A 21,281-nucleotide genomic window follows, 5' to 3' on the forward strand; every position below is an offset into this window, starting at 1 on the left:
ACTACAATAGGGTCACAATCATCCAGAGTCGCTAAAACCTCCCTAAGCAACAAGCGAAGGTGTTCTAGTTTAAATTTAAAAGCCATCATATCTGAGTCTGTCTGAGGGAACATCTTTCCTGAATGAGAAATCTCTCCCTCAGATATAAAATCCCTCACCCCCAACTCAGAACATTGTGAGGGTACATCGGATATGGCTAATAAAGCGTCAGAGGGCTCAGCATTTGTTCTCACACCAGACCTACTGCGCTTCCCCTGCAACCCAGGCAGCTTAGATCAAACCTCTGTGAGGGAAGTATTCATAACTGCGCCCATATCTTGCAGGCTGAAAGAATTAGACGCACTAGAAGTACTTGGCGTCGCTTGTGCGGGCGTTAATGGTTGTGACACTTGGGGAGAATTAGATGGCATAACCGGATTCCCTTCTGACTGAAAATCATCCTGCAACATACTTTTAGTAGCTAAAATATGTTCTTTGCAATTTATTGACCTTTCAGTGGATGAGGGACACATTCTAAGTGGGGGTTCCACAATGGCTTCTAAACATATTGAACAATGACTTTCCTCAATGTCAGACATGTTGAACAGGCTAGTAATGACTACAAACAAGCATGAAAACACTTTATTTAGTGAAAAAAATAACAATCTTAAAAAACGGTACTGCGCCTTTAAGAGAAAAAAAGCATACACGTTCTGCAAAACTGCTTTAAAATGCACCAAATTTTTGATAGCAGACTCAATATGTATAGTTAAGTTTGCTCCACAAGAAAATTTAACATTTAACCCTTTATTGTGCAAACCGGATTGAAATAAGGCCTAAATCCAGAAAAAAGACCCAACACCTTGCCACAGCCCTGATGTGGCACCTACCTGCCCTCAGGGATTGTAAATATGGGGTTAAAGCTTCGATTTGGCCCAAAACATTCACAAGGGCCCTCAGGAGTTGGAGCTTGCTGCTTGCAGAGTGAAAACAACTGCGCATCTAAGGCGCGAAAATAGGCCCCGCCCATCTCACTCGATGTCTCTACAGCCTCAAAGAACCGCACCAGAGCGGTTTAAAACTAGCCATGTGGGTTCTGAGACCCAAAAGATAAGCCAAGTGTACCCTCAATAAAGTGCCCAAAAAACGTTATTGCCCACAAAACGTTAACAGCACTCCCAGTTCAAAAAACGTTTGCCCACAAACATTCAAAACTCAGTGTCAACCATTTTTTAATTAGCCCCTTATACAAGCTTAGTAATGCCTTTCTATAGCTCTTAGGATTACTGCTTACCCTTACCCTCATGGGGATACTGTCAGCCTTTCTGAAATACACAGTCTCTCCAGAACAAAATGACTAAACATATCTCACTGCTATATAGCATTAAATTATTTTTTATCACCTCTTTCACTTTACCCTTCCTAGTACTTAGAGTAGGCAAAGAGAATGACTAGGGGGTGGAGCTAAGGGAGGAGCTATATAGACAGCTCTGCTGTGGTGCTCTTTGCCACTTCCTGTTAGCAGGAGGATAATATCCCACAAGTAATGGATGAATCCGTGGACTCGTCGTACTTTATAGAAGAAATGTGGTATGTGTTTATGTATATTTATTTAACAAAGTTTTAAATGTTATCCATTTATCCTCTGTATTTTTATTAGAGAATACTTTCTCCCAATTTATGTTATTTGACGATTTCCTTATATCATTGAATTTTACTTTCTTAAAATTAAAAGTCTTAGTTATACCTTTTAGACACTGCTTATGAAAAGTGATTTCAAATGTGACCATGTTATGATCACTGTTACCCAAATGTTCTTTGACTTCTATGTGTATCGTTTGATAGCACTAAATCCAATATAGCTTTATTCCTAGTTGGCTTCTCTATTAATTGTGACAAGAAGTTATCGCTATGAACATTTAAAAATTAGGCAATATTTGGTACTGAAAACAAAGAAGGAAAAGACAAAACCTCTTTAGCGTAAAGCTTTATGCAGCCCCATCTACTTAACTCCATTTAGAAACTTAACACCAGCAGTAAAGGATAAGCACTACTTGAGGAGTTTAAAGGGCCATGATGTCCAAATGTTGAAACACTTGAAAGTGATGCAGCATAGCTATGTAGAAAGATGACTAGAAAATATCACCTGAACATCTCTATGTAAAAAAGAAAGTTATTTTACCTCAAAAGTTCCTCAGTAGCCACATCCCATTGTAAAGGACTTCTAAGCAGCAAATCAGTATGTTTGTCCCGGGACAGCGAAAGGAGCGAGCATTCGTGCACACTCATATTATTTCCCTATTCAGTTTAAGGAAGTTTGCTATGAAATCTCATGAGAGTTAAGTCAAATCTCATGAGATCACAGTAAAAGAGTTCATGACCTCAGCACTGTTGATGCTGATTGGCTGCTGTTCATTTCTTCATTTTTTTTAATTATTTTTTTTTACCTGAAGCTGGGAGCAGCTGAGTATAACTTTTTACACAGCACTTTCTCTGCTGAGCTGAGGAAATTGTGAGGTAAAATATCTTCCTTTTTTACATAGAGATGCTCAGGTGATATTTTTCTGTCAGCTTTTTACAGTTATACTGCATCAGTTTCAAGTGATTTAGCATATGAGTATCATGTCCCTTTAAACAAATTCAGTAAGGAATGAGATAATACTCTGACATATCAGAACCCTGAATATAAATCTGACAAAATTTAAATAAATGTTACTGTTTTTTTAAACAAAAAAGAAATAGGAAAAAAAAACAGTAAAACACGCAAAAAAAACACAAAAACGCACAGCACATGAGATAAAAAGAAAAGAATCTTTATTTAGTAGCCTTTTACATATTGCTAAAACAATTCTGTACTTTTCTAATAGTGTTATATTTACATCTTGGCCAATATAAAAGGCACTTGACATATTCCTTTCATTACAATCAAAGTAGCAAAATTAGTATATTATGGTGCAAAATACATTAGTAATTGTTTATCATAATTACAATGGCATATAATGCCAATGCATGAAGCTGCATTTGCACCTCATAAAACCCATAAAAATCAACCCTGTGTATCACATTGGCAGTACTTTTGTGCACTAGGTCATAGAAGCGTTGTTCTTTTGCATAAATACTACCAAAATATCATAGCTTCATATGAAACTCAAATTTAACATTGTATATGTTTGGAGAATCATTCCCAAGACAAACAGACCATCCTGGAGTCATTTGTTGATAATCAAACTACTTTAAAAGTCATTTGCACATCATCAGACAATATCAGGCTTGTAAAGTCATCAGCTAAGGTAAAAAAATCTGGACAATGACTTCAGAATGATTAGCTGATTACTTCACCAGCATGAACAGCCAGTGAATGACTCTAGTCATCTCATTTAAATATTTTGGCCTGTGGGCATACTTCAGGGTGGTTTCTGATGACTAGTCTGGAGTCATCAATTGCGTCAGAATGACTCAAGGTAGATCATCCATTTTCACTAGGGATTGTTTTCCACAAACAGAACACCAGTCAAAGCCATGTATTACATTTTTTTTTCTAGGCAAGAGTAAATAGATTCTCCATACACTATTTTTATAGACATTAAACAAACATCTGGACATATCTTCAGTTCCACATTACAGATTTTTCATATAGACAATTTGAATATCACTCTCATTCTTAGTATGTTGCTGGAATCCCTGGTTGATCATTTTCTTTTGTGCGCTGTCCAATATTCCCTTTTCTGCAGAGAGAGTCCATATTTGATTATGCAACTGATCAATAACCGATTGCTCCATTGGCATAGGTATGATTTAGATGAATTTATGCAAATAATTAATGCGGGGAAAGTTAAACTATGGCATAAGTGTCCAAGGTGGCCCTCATAATAAATGTATCCAAAAATAAATGTGATAATGTTATTTCATTTTATAAAAATAAACAAAGACAATAAAATGTGAGTAAGCTCACTGGAAATATTCAGTTTGTACTTTATTTAATAGTGTTCTGCTATGGTCTTTTTACTTTGATACAAGGTACAGAAAAATACAAAAATAATTTTATATAAATTTTACATTGGAATGATTAGCATAAGTTTTTATAAGGTTATCTTATTTATTTTTGGATAAACTTATTTAACCTGTGATTTAGTTGTGGTTCATTTATCCACTCCTCATTATATATTTTCTAGTCCTCTGCTTCTGGCCTACAACTAGGGATGGGCGAATGTGGTGAAAGTACAATTCGTTTGGTAGAACGAATAGTCCTACGGACATACGTTTTGGAGAATCGAATGTTGATAAGAAGGAAAATCCATTAAAATTCTGTAATCAAATGTTATTTTCGGTTTTCGAATGTTCATAATTAGATCAAACATCCACAGTCAAAATTGTAAAGGTAACATTTGATTTAACAAATACTATTCCGAAGTTCAATAGTTCATGCAGTAGGAAATTTAGAAAAATATTATACATAATAGATACAAATAGGTTGATTTAAATTTTTCAAATTTAAATATTGCATAATTTAAATTAAATTATTAGAAAAAAATGAATAGAATATTACAATTAAAGATAGCATTAGAAATACTATTACATTTAACAAATTTTAGAATGTTGTACAAACATTAAAAATTCTAAATGAACAAACTGATGTGTTGAAAATTAGTTTAATTTTTTGAATGTTGCAAAACATTTGCCCATCCCTACCTACAACTATACTGCTTGGTAACTGGAGATTTAAATAAATGATTTTCTTATGAATTTGAGCTACAAATCAGCAAAATAAGCTTTAACTGTTGATATATATTATGGATTTAAAAGAAATTAATTTGAATATTTCTTTAATGTCCTTTAAAAAATTTCAAATTATACCATGGGCACTCAGGAGATTTTTAGGATCATCATCAATTTGGGCACACATTCTCAAAAAGTCTACCCCTTATTTAATGCTTCAGCATGTAAGATCAGTCTCAATTCAAATAGTATTTTCGTTTTACAAGGATTAACACAGTGCAATACTCTGTTTTCAAATTCAAAGCCATTCTTCAAATTAATTATTTTTTGGGGGGAAATAGTTTTATGTTTTTCTAATTATTTTGTTTTTCAAATTATTTTGTACCACCCTATTTAATCAAATACTTATTATTGAAAATGGTCCCTTATATTTTGATCATTGTGATATGGCATAACTAGCAACTTCTGTCTTGCTTAATTACAATATTAAAGGAATAGTCTAGTCAAAATTAAACTTTCATGATTTATATAGAGCATGCAATTTTAAGCAACCTTCTAATTTTTCTTCAGCGAGCGCTACCTAGGAGCTGAAACAAAAATGGGCCGGCTCATAAGCTTACATTCAAATAAAGATACCAAGAGAACAAAGAAAAATTGATAATAGGAGTAAATGAGAAAGTTGCTTAAAATTGCATGCTCTTTCTGAATCATGAAAGTTTAAAGGGACAGTCAAGTTAAAAAAAATATTTTGTCATTTAAATAGGGCATGCAATTTTAAACAACTTTCCAATTTACTTTTATCACCAATTTTGCTTTGTTCTCTTGGTATTCTTAGTTGAAAGCTAAACCTAGGAGTTTCATATGCTAATTTCTTAGACCTTGAAGGCCGCCTCTAATCTGAAAGCATTTTGAAAATGTTTTACCACTAGAGGCGTTAGTTCATGTGTTTCAAATAGATAACATTGAGTTCAAGCACGTGAAGCTCCTAGGAGTGAGCACTGATTGGCTAAAATGCAAGTCTGTCAAAAGAACTGAAATAAGGGGGCAGTTTGCAGAGGCTTAGATACAAGGTAATTGCAGAGGTAAAACGTGTATTATTATAACTGTGTTGGTTATGCAAAACTGGGGAATGGGTAATAAAGGGATTATCTATCTTTTTAAACAACACAAATTCTGATGTTGACTGTCCCTTTAATTTTGACTAGACTATTCCTTCAAGGAGTGATGCAGAGTTTTAAACAAATAAAATATCAATATCTGAATGTTCATACATCATTAAAAAAAAAAAAAAAGGTTTTTATTTGCATACATTTGAGTTGAAAGTATTTATACACACACAAAAAAATACCATATAGACACAAAACACTGTAATGTAGTCTTTTAATAGTATATATGAGAAGTAATATTATTCTCCTTGACTAAAAAATGTATTACTTCTAATAAAAGGGAAAAACAAAACTTACTTTCTTCTCAATGTCTCAATCACAAATGAAATCAAGCTATTACCTAATAGTGCATTTTCTAACAAATATATATACATTATCATATTCCTATATTCATATATAGATATGTTCATATATATACACACACATTTATATCTATTCAATATTTTGGTTTGTATATGTAAATGTTAGCAAAGACTATCATGAAAAGCAACAATAGCAATAAAAAAATATTTAAAAAACAAAATAAAATTATATAACAGTATTTTCTCTTTAAGGAACTTTTGTTTTAGGATAGAGGGTGTATTTAATATTTTTGAGTCAACTTAAAAAAATTAAGTTTTGCTACACATATTTAACAATGCCTTGTAATATATGAATGAGGTTGTGAAAAATATATATCTGTATAATGAACTGCTGTACTCAGTCCAATATTGTATGATCTGCATGTATTTATGAGAACTATCTACACCTACATTGATACTTTAAACAAATTCCCTTTTTCAATTTGAGTGTATTTTAATGGAATGCAAGATACTAATTAATCCAATACAATAGAATGTTCTTAAAATATCAAACCAGCCAAAGATGTAACATGTACTCCCTCTTTATGATTTAGTAAGACATTACTGGATTCACATGATGTAGAGTTATTTATGGGACTAAAATCATAACCTCATTTTTAACATCATATTTTTACTACCACTCCATAATATTAATTTTAATGGTATAAAAATACCCTTTAGATGGGAATACGGTGGCGCTAAAATTATTTAGATATAGTAAGCTATAATGAAGAATAAGTGCAAAAAAAGAGAACTGGCCTGCTTCTCTTTCAACCCCTTTGTTGTTTTTTGTGTGTGACAAACTTCTAGTGTAAAACTCGTTGCCCAACACATTTAAAATATAATTAGACATTGTGGATTCCATCAAAGTTTTGTAACTGTTACCAGTATAGCATGGATACTATGCTTGTTAGTCAAACAAGATTCCTCTAATAGCTCAGAGTGAGCTAAAATGCGCATTTAATATTGCAATCCCAATTACTGGAGGAATGATTTATTATGGTCACATGACCATGAAACCTCTGGGGATCCTGATGCTAATTCAATGTCATTTCTAAATTTTGTTCATAATTTAACAATGCTTTATAATTGTGTACAACAATATTGTTCCTTTAATCTATCTTCACATTGAATTATTAATGAAGGAATGTAAGAAGTATGAAATATTTGAGAAATAATTAAAGCAGTAATGTAATCAGTGCATTAAGCCCAATATTATATGATAGTGCTGCTAGATCTGTTTTCAAACAGTAATATACAAGCTTTAGTCTTGTTACTACCAATTCTGGAGTGCTGTCTCACATCTCTACCACTAGGGGGCAGAAGACATTTTATAAAGAACGACAATTTACATGAATATGAGGTCCTTTGGCAAGTAAATTTCAGACCCCTTATAAGTCATGTGATACTGCATGTCTGGAGAGTGGAAAATACTGATACAAAGTAGGTGTGACACAAATGCAACTACGTGATGACAAGCATATGCACCACTGGAATAATGTTGCTATTTAGCTGGGTAAAACTAGTACGGTCTTTTTTCCATTTCAAAACCCATTTTCAGTACTTAAGAGTTCATTTTGCGTATGATCATTCATCATCTATATAAGAGTTAACTTAGTGCTCATTTTTATTTACAATATGTCTCCACATCCGATATACACTTTCTAGCTAATAAAAACAAAGAGCTACTTTTGAAAGTAAAAGAAAATGCATTGCTCACTGTTTCTAACTTTGATTCGGTTACAAATTCATCATAAAATGGTTCATAAGAACCATTGCTATTTTTTTAAGGCACTTTAAAAAAAAGAAATTAACTTACATCAGGTACTGGATATTGCACAGATGATACAAAAATCGCAGGGGGAGAATAAATTGTACCGCCTTTAAATACTCCCATGACTGGATGTGCCAATAGACAAAGTAACTTTTCACAGAGCAACACATGCCTGGCTTGTCATGAAACATTTCTATTAACTACCATTTAAATTTATTGTGCTTTAAACATGGCTGTCAGGTATAGACAGATAAATGGTCCATCCAATCGTTTAAGTCATTCAAAAATGTATAACCCGCCTCCATTACTTTGCACTTTACATGGTGACAACAAAGCCCATTTCTTCCCAAACTTCATTATTCACAGAGATCCTTATATAAGGAAATCTAGTAAAAAAGCAACAACAAAGTTTACAGTCCAGGAGTCGGCCTACCTTTTACCTTTGTAACTTGATTGGCCTGATTAGATGAGCTTCAACTGGATTAGAAGGTCCCATCTAGGCAGAAGACTAGATAATAAAACTAAGATGCATGTCAAACTCTGTTATCCCAACGTTAAAAGGTTTTAGAGGTTGTTTTTGTCTAAGAGCGAGGCAATTTGGAAACAATGTACATATAATATGTGCATCTCACACTTCCAACCAGTGATAGTATGGAGTGAATTTTGCTGTTTACATGTGAGTCAACAAAGTCACCTAGTGGACAGTGACTGGACCACATTCATTATAATTAAACTGGTGCTGACAGATTGAGTAGAACAGTAATGGAGAGAAAATCACTTACTGTGTTCGTCCCTTTTAAAAATAATGCATAAGAAAAAGATGTAAAGTTTTTAAACATCATCAATAGCTCACTCCAGATCTCAGATTGCAATAAGATTTCCCTCAAAGTGCAATGTAACACTTTTGATCTGTGCTTAATATTAGACATAAATAAAATAAGTGGACTCTAATAGCGCAAGAGTTAGACAGGACATGCTTGAAAGCATAAATTCTAGAGTAATTATGTTACAATGCAACATTGTCATACATTTTTTTCAAGTGCAGACATAACATTGTCCTTTCCTTTTAGAATGAGCATAGCAGATAACTGTCATATCTATGTACTATATGTTTCACTAGTTGTTTAACCCACCTGTATGTCTCATTTTAGACAAATTGTGCACATCTTAATAACTTCCAAAATGTCAATACTGCACATTATAAATGAAAAAAATATAAATTTTCATGAACCAAGCAAGTGGACACACAAAATAAGCCATTTTTAAAGCAGCAATCAGAACTGCTTGATAGATGGTTCCATAGATTTTGGGAGTCAACACAAAATAACCTCTAACCTTGACACCGAAAATCCTACACATTATTGGCAGGTTCCTTACACGTTTGCATTCTACCTCTCAATCACTTTTATATTGGCCCTTGCATGCATATCAGTGTTTACATGGAGAGTAACTCAATGCCTATTGCGTCTCTACACATGAAGACTGAATATTATATTCAGAGTTAACTGAATGGTTAGAGGAAACGGTTGCAGAGAAAAAAAAAAAATACACTTCGATTAAAGAAGGCAAAGAATATATAAAATACAAATATTACACAATTTTCTCTACTACCAAAATAAATAACATGTATGTTTGATCACCTTAACTGTGTAAAGTATCTAGGCATGGAAAAGACTGTTTCAGCTGTATGCTTTAGTCTTGAAATGCAGCTACAAAATGCTGGTGTATCACTAGCTACCAGATGGCATCATTATTTCAATCTCTTTCCCATTTGTAAGGGAACCATTGTTTGAACAGTAACTACTGGATATGTCCACTGAAGTACCCAAAGGTTGATTGAGAGCTTTGGCTGGTGGTATTGGTGAGGCTGGGGACTGGGCTAGCCCTGGTTTCTTTGGAGGGATGGGTGGGGGGTTTCCTCTTTCTACTCTAGATATAGTAGGAGATTTGATCCCAGGAGAAACAGGGCTGAGAGGGCTGGAGACTTTAATGGGGTTTGGAGAGTGACTTCCATCGTTCTTCTGGCTGGAGGTATTTGCAAGGGTTCTGTAGTCTGTGCCAAAGGGGGAACTATTGGGAGGCACAGATTTGCTAGAAGTTTGCTGACTGGTGAAACGAGACAGAACTTGAGTGACAGTATTACGGGCAAGTTGTTTTGCTGCCAAGTTATCTGCCAATGTTGGTGACAAATCCCTGGAAGGAGGGCTTTGTAGGCCAGAAACATGCTGGTCATGCTCAGCCTGAGACTGAAACTTGTGGCGAGCTGCGTGAAAACGTTGGTTTATGCCTACTTGGTATGATGATTGATAACCAGGGCTGCTGGCTGTGGCACCAATCAATCTCCTGGACAGCACTGGAGAAGAGCATGGAGAGGAAGTTAATGAGGAGGCTGCTGTACTGCTGGGTGAAGAGGAAGCACCACTAGATGGAATGTGTGTTATCATATGTAGTGGAGATTCAACTCTGACAGGTGAACTTCCATTTTCAGACGAGCTGTCTTGCCCTGCTAGCTTCTCTTTCTGATTTTCCCCTACATTTAACTTTAAAATGTGCTCACTACTCTGTGCACTTGTATTACAGTGTCCGTTTATTTTGGAATATGGCTGGGGAATCTTAGATGTGGTTGGCAAGGAGTTGTGAGCTTTTGTGGAACAATCCACATTATTTTTCTCTTGCTGGATGCCTTCTGTTTGGCAAGCCACAGATATAACTTCAGGCTTTTCTGTTGTTACACTGATGGATATCATCTCTGGATTGATCTTAGCAAGAGGTTCACTAGTAGGGCAAGCAGATTTCAGCTCCTCCACAAGTCTCTTCAATGATTCTAACTCATCCTTTAGAGTTTTGGTGCGATTTTCTTCACGGTTCAGTTTGGCTTTCAACTGCTCTCTCTCTATATCAAATTCTGAAAGTTGCTTCTCCACCTGGGCTTCCATCTGAAGGCTACGTTTCTTCTCCAGAGCAAGCTCTTCCTCCAGTTGGGTCACTCTGCTTTTTACCTTCTCCAGCTTCAGGCTGACATCCTCTACTTTTTGGCCTTCTTCCATTGCTCTGTTTGTTGCCTTTGTGTATTCTTTCATTAACATGGTGGACAGGTGCTTGTGTTGAGACTTCTCTTCCTCCAACTGGGTAGAAATTTTCTTCTGTTCTTTTTCAAGTTTCTTCACTTGTGACTTCTCAAATTCCAACTGTTAATTGGATATATAAACAAAAACAAACATACATAAATGTGAAAAAAGCCTCAATTTGTCATGAAATTAAACATATAAACTGTACTTTGGTGTAAAACCTAGTTTCTCTTGAAATGTAACTAATGAGCATTGAATAAAATTCTCATAATTTATTTTTATTACCTTTACTGTCCACATTTGTTTTCATTTTCTTTAAATGGATAATACACTAAAAACCCATGTAAATATGCTAAAATATGAATAAAAAGGTTGAAGATGTCTATTTTGGAACTAACAGGAAGTGCCACAGATGCTCACAGGCTAATTAGAAAAATGCTCACCACTCTATTGATAGAGAGTAACGGTGCCCTCTTTTTTCACTATATTTAAAAAAATACTATAAGTATTATATATTTCCAAACAGCCAATATAATACACAGTGTCATACAAGGGTATATACAGCACATCCTAATAAGAAAACATATATTCTCGTACTTATGGAGCGGGAACCATATACCTGTTATGATGGGAACTTTCACAGTGGGCTACTACCCTGAATCCAATTTGAAGTGCATGAACTGCATTATGCCTTCCTTTGATTTATTGTTTATGTGTTAAGCCCCTATAGAATAGGGGGCAGTGGAAATAATAAAAAAAAATAGGTCTTGTAGGATGTTGATGGTTGTTGATCAATGTTGACCATGTTACCTGCTGTGCAAGTCTTTCCCTCTCCTTCTCCAGCATGTAGGTGACATCATCTCCATCGGCTGCATCCTGTGCATGTCTTCTTCGTTCTTCTTCCAGGTCCAGAATAACCTGCATGGCAATGAGAAGAGACAGTTGTTTTTAAACAGTACATTATTTAAACTACTCCTTTAACAAAGTTAAGCTGGTTACAAAAGAAAAGATTATACGACTTCTACTTTAAACATTTTTAAAGACTAAATTCCAAATTCTTAAGACTTTTCTTGGTTCTTAAAGGGACATGAAACCCACAATTTTTCTTTCATGATTCAGACAGAACATGTGCTTTTAAACAACTTTCCATTTTACTACTATTATCTAATTTGCTTAATTTTCTTTGTATCCTTGGTTGAAAAGCATACCTAGGTAGACTCAGGAGCAGTAATACATTAATGGGAGCTAGCTGCTGATTGGTGGCTGCACATAAAAGTCTCTTTTCATTGGTTCAATAGATGTGTTCAGCTAGCTCCCAGTTGTGCATAACTGCTCCTTCAACAACAACAACAAAAAATACCAAGAAAAATGAAGCAAGTTTGATAATGGAAGTAAATTGGTAAGTTGGTTAAAATGACTTCAGCTGGATAATAAAAGAACAAAATCTGGTTTCATCTCCCTTCAAACTTTTTTATCTCAGTATAATGGTAAAGTAAGACAAAAGAACAAAATTATTTTAGAACAGATATCATGTTATCTCTAGCAATGTTTATTTCTCTCCACACTGATCTTACCCCACTCCTATATACCGAAGAGCTAAATAATTAATACCAATACCCTTTACTACTGAGAATTATGGCATAAAGTTAACTTTACTTATACCTGTCAACTCCATAAAAAATAAAAACTTACCTGGAAACGTAAGAAAAAAAAAAAAAAAAAAAAACTTACCTAACCTTTACAAAAAAAAACTACCATTACCAAAAATAAAAAACCTACCATTATAAAAAATAACTAATTACCAAAAATAAAGAGTTATGCCTATTCTAAAACACCACTTAAAAAAAACCCACACCAAAATAAAAGTTTTCCACTATTACGATCTTTAACAAAAAGTCTGAATATCAGGAAGCTTAGCAAGTTCCTGTGAAACAGAAGAGTTAAGGAGCTACCAGACAAATCCTCTAAACCATACTGGAGTAACTTCAGAACTCTAAAACTTTCATAGTAAGTGCTTGCATGGCACCAAGTCAAACAGGTATGCAATATCTTGAGGTAAATACGACTGGAAAAAGGCTTCTGAGCTGAATTGAGGTATCGGTCATTTTATCCAAAAGACCTTTGTCAGATAAAATCAGACATTCAAACTCCAAGCTGTCAAAATCAGAAACTACAGTTCCAGATGATCAAAAGGACCTGTGACAACAGATCTCCTCTTGGAGGATGAAGTCACTATCAGGTCAGAGTACCATGTCTTCCAGGGCCATGCCAATGCAATGAGAATCACTGGTGCTCTGTCCTGGTGAATTGCCACCTTTACAAGAGGGAGCATCACAAATGGAGGAAATATATACATTAGGCTGAATGATTAAGGAACAACTAATGCATCCAGCAGAACTGTTGGAGGATCTTTGGTTCTGAAGCAACAGCAGGGAAGCCATGAGATCATCCTACAGCGGACCCCAGTGCCCGTCAATGACCAAATATTTTCTGATGGAGAGCTCACTCTCCTGGATTTAGGCGTTGCAAACTAAGAAACTCTGCACCCCAGTGGCCTACTCATGAACGTAGATAGCAGAAAGGACTACCAGATGAAGTTGCACCCATGTTGCATGCTACTGCCGTTTTTGTGTAGTGACTCCTCATATCTCCCTAATGATTGACATGCTAGAACTGTATCATTGTTTGGGTGGAAGCATATGTGAGACAACAGTTCCAAACTGTTGATTGGTTACCTTGCCTCTAGAGATGACCAAACTCCTTGTGCCCGCTCCCACCCTGCTCCCCAGTTAACTAAATGAACATATATTGTAAGGACTATCCAGACCAAAGGAGGCCTCTAGGTTTATGAACAAGAGAAAAATCCACAACAACAGGGAACCTCTGGTTTCCTGATTTAGGATTATCACCTGGAATACAGCCTCATAAGTCTTCCAGAGGATGTTGATGAAACAGGCAAAAGGAACCACATATAAAAACAAAATTTATGCTTACCTGATAAATGTATTTCTCTTGTGGTGTATTCAGTCCACGGGTTCATCCATTACTTGTGGGATATTCTCCTTCCCAACAGGCAGCTGCAAGAGGACACCCACAGCAGAGCTGTCTATATAGCTCCTCCCCTAACTGCCACCCCCAGTCATTCGACCGAAGACAAGCAAGACAAAATGAGAAACTATAGGGTGCAGTGGTGACTGTAGTTTAAAAATAAAAAACACCTGCCTTAAAATGACAGAGTGGGCCGTCGACTGGATACACCACAAGAGAAATAAATTTATCAGGTAAGAATACATTTTGTTTTCTCTTGTAAAGGTGTATCCAGTCCACGGGTTCATCCATTACTTGTGGGATACCAATACCAAAGCTTTAGGACACGGATGAAGGGAGGGACAAGGCAGGCACTTAAACGGAAGGCACCACTGCCTGTAAGACCTTTCTCCCAAAAATAGCCTCCGAGGAAGCAAAAGTATCAAATTTCTAGAATTTAGAAAAAGTATGAAGCGAAGACCAAGTCGCCGCCTTACAAATCTGTTCAACAGAGGCCTCATTTTTAAAAGCCCATGTGGAAGCCACCGCTCTAGTGGAATGAGCTGTAATTCTTTCGGGAGGCTGCTGGCCAGCAGTCTCATAAGCTAAGCGGATTAAGCTTCTCAGCCAAAAAGAAAGAGAAGTTGCCGAAGCCTTTTGGCCTCTCCTCTGTCCAGAGGACAACAAACAAAGCAGATGTTTGACGAAAATCCTTCGTAGCTTGTAAATAAAACTTTAAAGCACGAACCACATCAAGATTGTGTAATAGACGTTCCTTCCTTGAAGAAGGATTAGGACATAATGAAGGAACAACAATCTCCTGATTGATATTCTTATTAGATACCACCTTAGGAAGAAACCCAGGTTTGGTACGTAAAACTACCTTATCTGCATGGGAAATCAGATAAGGGGAATCACACTGTAAAGCAGATAACTCCGAAACTCTTCGAGCCGAGGAGATAGCTACTAAAAACAGAACTTTCCAAGTGTCAGGCAGACAAATTTTCTAAAGAGCAAAGAGAGTATTTTAGTAAAACCACAGCTGCTGAGATTAGAATTGAGTTTTGTAGCTTAGGAGTAACTGATAAACACAAGTGCTACTTGTAAGCGAAGTGTGTCCCACAATAACTACTAAGCAATTTGATATATGGTTAGTTTGAATTAACAAACCCTGATTCTGCCACATGTGAATAAACACTGAATTTGCAGCAAGGTCGTTAAATCAGAAACCAGAATGTAGCAGAAAAAATAAAATAATTGCAAATATGGAAAAGAGGAAAAAATCATAAGATGCTAATGAGGATAATAATGCCTGAAAGAGTAATGAGGAATCACATGGATAATATCCAATAGATATAACTGGATAGGTAAACTGAATCAATTTTAGGAACCAAACATACAGGTTGATAATTTAAATGAGAGTATCCGTTTAAAAGTCACTTAAAGTCTGGTTATAATTATCACAGTGAGTGAAGATACCTGTAGAGAAGTGGTTGTCTATAATATTAGATACAGAGGTTCTTGCAGTCCGGTTTGCGGTATTCCGTGATATAGAGAGCTGATGTGTACCGGTCGGTCAGTGTAGTTGGCGTGTGACGTCACCGCGAATGAATCCAATAGATCCGGCCGGAATGATGTTAACTGTAGCAGCTCAAAGCAAGTTAGCAAGATACGTACACAGACTTGGATGGATTGCAGAGTAAGCCTAGAAACGTGTAACAGCTTCAATACCAAGCAATGAACTAAAGGGCTGATGGTCTTTTATAGGGAACAGGAAGTGAATGTAAAGTTGTCTTAAAGGTACAGTGGTTAGATAACACTAAGGAAAAGAGAGTCCTGCACACAATCCTGACAGAATCCCCCCTTCAAGGAGCAACTCCGGGGCTCAAGGACTGGGACGGTCAGGGTTCCTTCGATGGAACAGGTTAACCAATCTAGGAGCGGAGATGTTACCTGCAGGCTCCCAAGAATCATCATCTGGTGTATAACCCTTCCAACGAATCAGATATTGGAGATTACCACGATGAAGTCTTGAGTCAAGGATGGAATGTACTTCATACTCCGTGTTAGGGTCCACTACTACATCTGGGATGAAATCAGCGGAGGCAGGGTTCCTGAGGGCTCTATAGGGTTTCAACAGAGAGACATGGAAGGTAGGATGTACTTTCATAGACTCAGGTAATTTAAGACGAACAGCATTAGTATTGATGATGTGTATCACAGGGTAAGGTCCGATGAATAGTGGAGTAAATTTTCGACAGGGAGTGTTCAATTTTAGGTTTCTAGTTGACAACCAGACTAAGTCACCAATTGAGTAAGGTGGAGAAGGCAATCTTTTCTTATCGTAGTAATATTTCTGAGATCTTTTTGCATCTTCTATTGCTGCTTTAACAGTTGCGAAATTGGAGGCTATAAGATTTGAGAGATCAGAGATGTTAGGGGAATTACTTCGGTTGTCTGGAAGTATCTGAAATCTGGGATGAAAACCGTAGTTCACGTAGAATGGAGTTTGTTTGGTGCTAGAGTGAATAGTGTTATTAAAGCAGAACTCTGCGTAAGGAAGATGATCTGACCAATGAAGTGGTTGTGAAGAGCAATAAGTTCTAAGGAATTGCTCAAGCCATTGGTTTGACCTTTCTGTCTGGCCGTTAGTCTGAGGATGATAAGCAGTGCTGAGGCGTTTGTCGATGGAGAAGGCCTTGCAGAATTCACTCCAGAGTTTACTTGTGAATTGGGAACCTCTGTCAGTAAGCATGGTGTTTGGGAGACCATGATGTTTAAAGACGTGAGAAATGAGTAGTTGAATGGTTTCAGAGGCAGAAGGGAGTTTATGGTAAGGAATGAAATGTGACATCTTGCTAAAAAGATCAACTACAACAAGAATGGTTGTATTGTTTTTTGAATTTGGGAGATCTACGATAAAATCTAGAGCTATCTCAAGCCAAGGTCTACTGGGAGTAGGTAGCGGAGTCAAAAGTCCATAAGGTGGATGTTTATCCTTTTTGGAAATAGTACAATCTGCACAGGTGAGAACATAGTCTTTAACATCCTGACTGATTCTTGGCCACCAATAAGAACGCGTGACAAGTTCCTGTGTTTTCTTGACACCTGGGTGTCCTGCGAATAAAGAATCATGTGAGGATTGAAGTACAATCTGTCTGAGAGTAGGGGGAATGTACAATTTGTCCTGAAAGTAGAAGAAGCCGTCAGGTTTTTTCTGTAACTGGGAGATTGGTTTTGATGTATCCATTGTTTGTTCACGGGAGAGATGAGAATTAGTATCAATAGTGAAAGATACAAAGTTCTCGAGAGGAATAACAGTGTTTCTGGGAGTCTCAGATCGGATGTGCATTGGTAATCTTGATAGAGCATCAGCCTTATGGTTTTTGTTTGCTGGTCGGTAGACGATCTGGTAGTTAAACCTAGAGAAGAAAAGGTTCCAGCGTACCTGTCTTGCTGAGAGTGTTCTGGTGGTTTTCAGGTATTGTAGGTTCCTATGATCCGTGTATATGACGGTGGGAATTGAGGTGCCTTCCAGTAAGTGGCGCCAATGTTCCAACGACATTTTAATGGCAAGAAGCTCCTTATCTCCAATAGGGTAGTTTTGTTCCGAACTGGATAGACTGCGAGAAAAGAAGGCTACAGGGTGTAGAGGTTGATTGATGCCTGTTCTTTGGGAGAGAACTGCTCCTACGGCTACGTCCGAAGCATCCACCTCTAATACATAAGGCAAGTCAGGATTAGGAAACCTCAAAATCGGTGCAGTTGTAAACCGATGTTTAAGCATATCAAAGACCTTTTGTTTGTCATCATTCCATATAAAGGGTGTGTTATTTTTTGTTAATGAAGTTAAAGGTTTTGATATGTTTGAGTAGTTCTTTATAAATTTACGGTAAAAATTAGCAAACCCGAGGAACCTTTGCACATCTTTTTTGTTTTTGGGAGGAGGCCAATCAAGAATGGCCTGAATTTTAGATTCCTCCATGTGGATTCCAGTGGATGTTATTACATAACCTAAGAAGTTTATGCTTTGTGTATTAAAGATGCATTTCTCAGGTTTAGCATAAAGGGAGTTACTTCTTAATCTAGATAGTACCTGTCTCACGTGTAGAATGTGTTCAGGCAAAGTTTTTGAATAGATCAAGATGTCATCCAGATAAATGACAAGGAAAACATCTAGAAAGTCTCTGAAAAGATCATTGATTAAATGCTGAAACGTGGCAGGGGCATTACATAGCCCGAATGGCATCACGGTATATTCGTATAAGCCGTAGCGTGTACGAAAAGCCGTGAGCCACTCATCTCCACTTCTTATACGAATTAGGTTATAAGCTCCCCTCAGATCTAATTTGGTGAAATATTTAGCCCCTTCTAATCTTTCAATTAGTTCGGGGATTAGAGGTAAGGGGTATCGATTTTTTACAGTTACTTTATTTAGCTGTCTGTAGTCTACTATAGGACGTAGAGAACCGTCTTTGTTTTTAACAAAAAATATGCCAGCTCCTGCTGGTGAGGTGGAGGGGCGAATAAATCCTTTTCTTAAGTTTTCCTCAAGATAAACTTTTAAATGAGTAAGTTCGGGATTGGATAATGGGAATATATGCCCATAAGGTATTTCAGCTCCTGGTACTAACTCAATAGGACAGTCGTATTTCCTGTGGGGAGGTAGATTCTCTGATTCACTTTTGCTGAATACATCAGCAAAATCTCTATACTGTTCAGGTAGTTGTATATCAGACTGTATAGCAGAAGCGAGCATGATGTTCATTGGAAAACATGTATTATTGCAATAGTTGGACTCAAAAGTGAGAGCCATGTTTGACCAATTAATCTGTGGATTATGTAGAGATAACCAATTTAAGCCTAAAATGACTGGAGATACAGGTGAGGCTATGACATCGAATGATAAGTACTCCCTATGATGTTCAGGGGTTACCATTAATAGTGGGATTGTTTGATATTCTACTAAACCTGAAGATATGGGCCTCCCATCTATACCCCTTAATAATACAGGACATTTTTTGTGCACAAGTGGAATTTTATTGACAAGTGTAAAGTCCTTATCTATGTAGGAAGCTGTAGCTCCCGAATCAATTATTGCGGGTACGTTGAGGCGATGATGATCCCACTGAAAAGAAATTGAGAGTTTACAGTAGAATGTTTTTTTATCATAAATGCTGCAACACACAGTAGAGTTATTTGACTCACCCTTAATTTTCAGCAGGACTGGACAATCTTTAACAGAATGTTCATTTGAGGCACAATAGAGACACAGGTTATTCTCTCTTCGTCTGATTTTTTCTTGGGGGCTTAGAGGGCCTTTGATGAATCCAATCTCCATGGGTTCAATGTTTGATTTGTTAGAGGAAGTTGTTGGATTACAACTAGTACTTTTCTTAATATAAGTTTCAGGGTATGCTCTTTCATGTTGTCTTTCCCTTAACCTTCTATCAATAGTAATACTAAGTTTAATTAACTCCTCTAAAGTGGGAGGAATCTCCGTGCGGGACAACTCATCCTTAACGGCGTCTGAAAGACCCAGACGGAACTGATTCCTCAAAGATAAATTGTTCCACTCGGAATCTTTCGCCCACCTCTTGAAATCTGTAATGTAGTCTTCGACTACCCTTTTCTTTTGTTTCAAAGCCCTGAGTGCGGTCTCTGCAGTTTGTTGTTTGAAGGGGTCTTCATAGAGTTGACCCATAGCTAGGAGGAACTGATCCAATGAGTTGAGTATAGCTTCATTAGTCTCAAAAAAACTATTAGCCCAGCTACGTGGTTCCCCTCTAAGGAAAGAAATAATAGTTAAAACTCTAGTCCTATCGTTAGGATAAGACTGAGGTTTTAATGTAAAGAGCAGGAGACATGCGTTCTTAAAATCTCTATAGTGTGCCCTGTCTCCATAGAATTTTTCTGGCAGGCTAACCTGTGGCTCAGGTGAATGTATTTTAGTTTCAAGATAATCTTTAATATAGGCTTTAAGAGCAACATTCTCGGCCTTCAAGGTATTAAGGCCATCAGCTAGTAATTCTACTTTTTGATTTAAAGTTTGAATTTGTGTAGTCATCTCAGCTGGGTCCATATTTTGTAAGGCTTGGTATTCTGTCAGGCAGACAAATTTTCTAAAGAGCAAAGAGAGTATTTTAGTAAAACCACAGCTGCTGAGATTAGAATTGAGTTTTGTAGCTTAGGAGTAACTGATAAACACAAGTGCTACTTGTAAGCGAAGTGTGTCCCACAATAACTACTAAGCAATTTGATATATGGTTAGTTTGAATTAACAAACCCTGATTCTGCCACATGTGAATAAACACTGAATTTGCAGCAAGGTCGTTAAATCAGAAACCAGAATGTAGCAGAAAAAATAAAATAATTGCAAATATGGAAAAGAGGAAAAAATCATAAGATGCTAATGAGGATAATAATGCCTGAAAGAGTAATGAGGAATCACATGGATAATATCCAATAGATATAACTGGATAGGTAAACTGAATCAATTTTAGGAACCAAACATACAGGTTGATAATTTAAATGAGAGTATCCGTTTAAAAGTCACTTAAAGTCTGGTTATAATTATCACAGTGAGTGAAGATACCTGTAGAGAAGTGGTTGTCTATAATATTAGATACAGAGGTTCTTGCAGTCCGGTTTGCGGTATTCCGTGATATAGAGAGCTGATGTGTACCGGTCGGTCAGTGTAGTTGGCGTGTGATGTCACCGCGAATGAATCCAATAGATCCGGCCGGAATGATGTTAACTGTAGCAGCTCAAAGCAAGTTAGCAAGATACGTACACAGACTTGGATGGATTGCAGAGTAAGCCTAGAAACGTGTAACAGCTTCAATACCAAGCAATGAACTAAAGGGCTGATGGTCTTTTATAGGGAACAGGAAGTGAATGTAAAGTTGTCTTAAAGGTACAGTGGTTAGATAACACTAAGGAAAAGAGAGTCCTGCACACAATCCTGACACCAAGATAAAAGTTTAATATCTATGGAATGCAAAGGTTCAAACGGAACCCCTTGAAGAACTTTAAGAACTAAATTTAAACTCCATGGCGGAGCAACAGGTTTAAACACAGGCTTGATTCTAACCAAAGCCTGACAAAACGCCTGAACGTCTGGAACCTCAGCCAGACATATGTGCAAAAGAATAGACAGAGCAGAAATCTGTCCCTTTAAGGAACTAGCTGACAATCCCTTCTCCAATCC

At 36.7% G+C, this 21,281-nt stretch overlaps 1 protein-coding gene across 2 annotated transcripts in view; it reads right to left on the reverse strand.

Moving 5' to 3' along the window:
- Positions 1 to 2,771: 2,771 nt before the first annotated feature.
- CTTNBP2NL (CTTNBP2 N-terminal like) overlaps positions 2,772 to 21,281 on the reverse strand; it is a 275,638-nt gene continuing 257,128 nt past the window's right edge. For both annotated transcript variants that reach the window (XM_053706629.1, XM_053706630.1), the window contains exons 4-5: positions 11,855 to 11,962; positions 2,772 to 11,164 (exon numbers count right to left, since the gene is read on the reverse strand). In XM_053706629.1, coding sequence (XP_053562604.1) covers positions 9,707 to 11,164; positions 11,855 to 11,962 — 1,566 coding nt within the window. In that variant the 3' untranslated portion in view covers positions 2,772 to 9,706. The remainder of the gene's footprint in view (positions 11,165 to 11,854; positions 11,963 to 21,281) is intronic.

The sequence above is a fragment of the Bombina bombina genome, chromosome 3 (assembly GCF_027579735.1).
Source record: "Bombina bombina isolate aBomBom1 chromosome 3, aBomBom1.pri, whole genome shotgun sequence".
Classification (NCBI taxonomy): domain Eukaryota; kingdom Metazoa; phylum Chordata; class Amphibia; order Anura; family Bombinatoridae; genus Bombina; species Bombina bombina.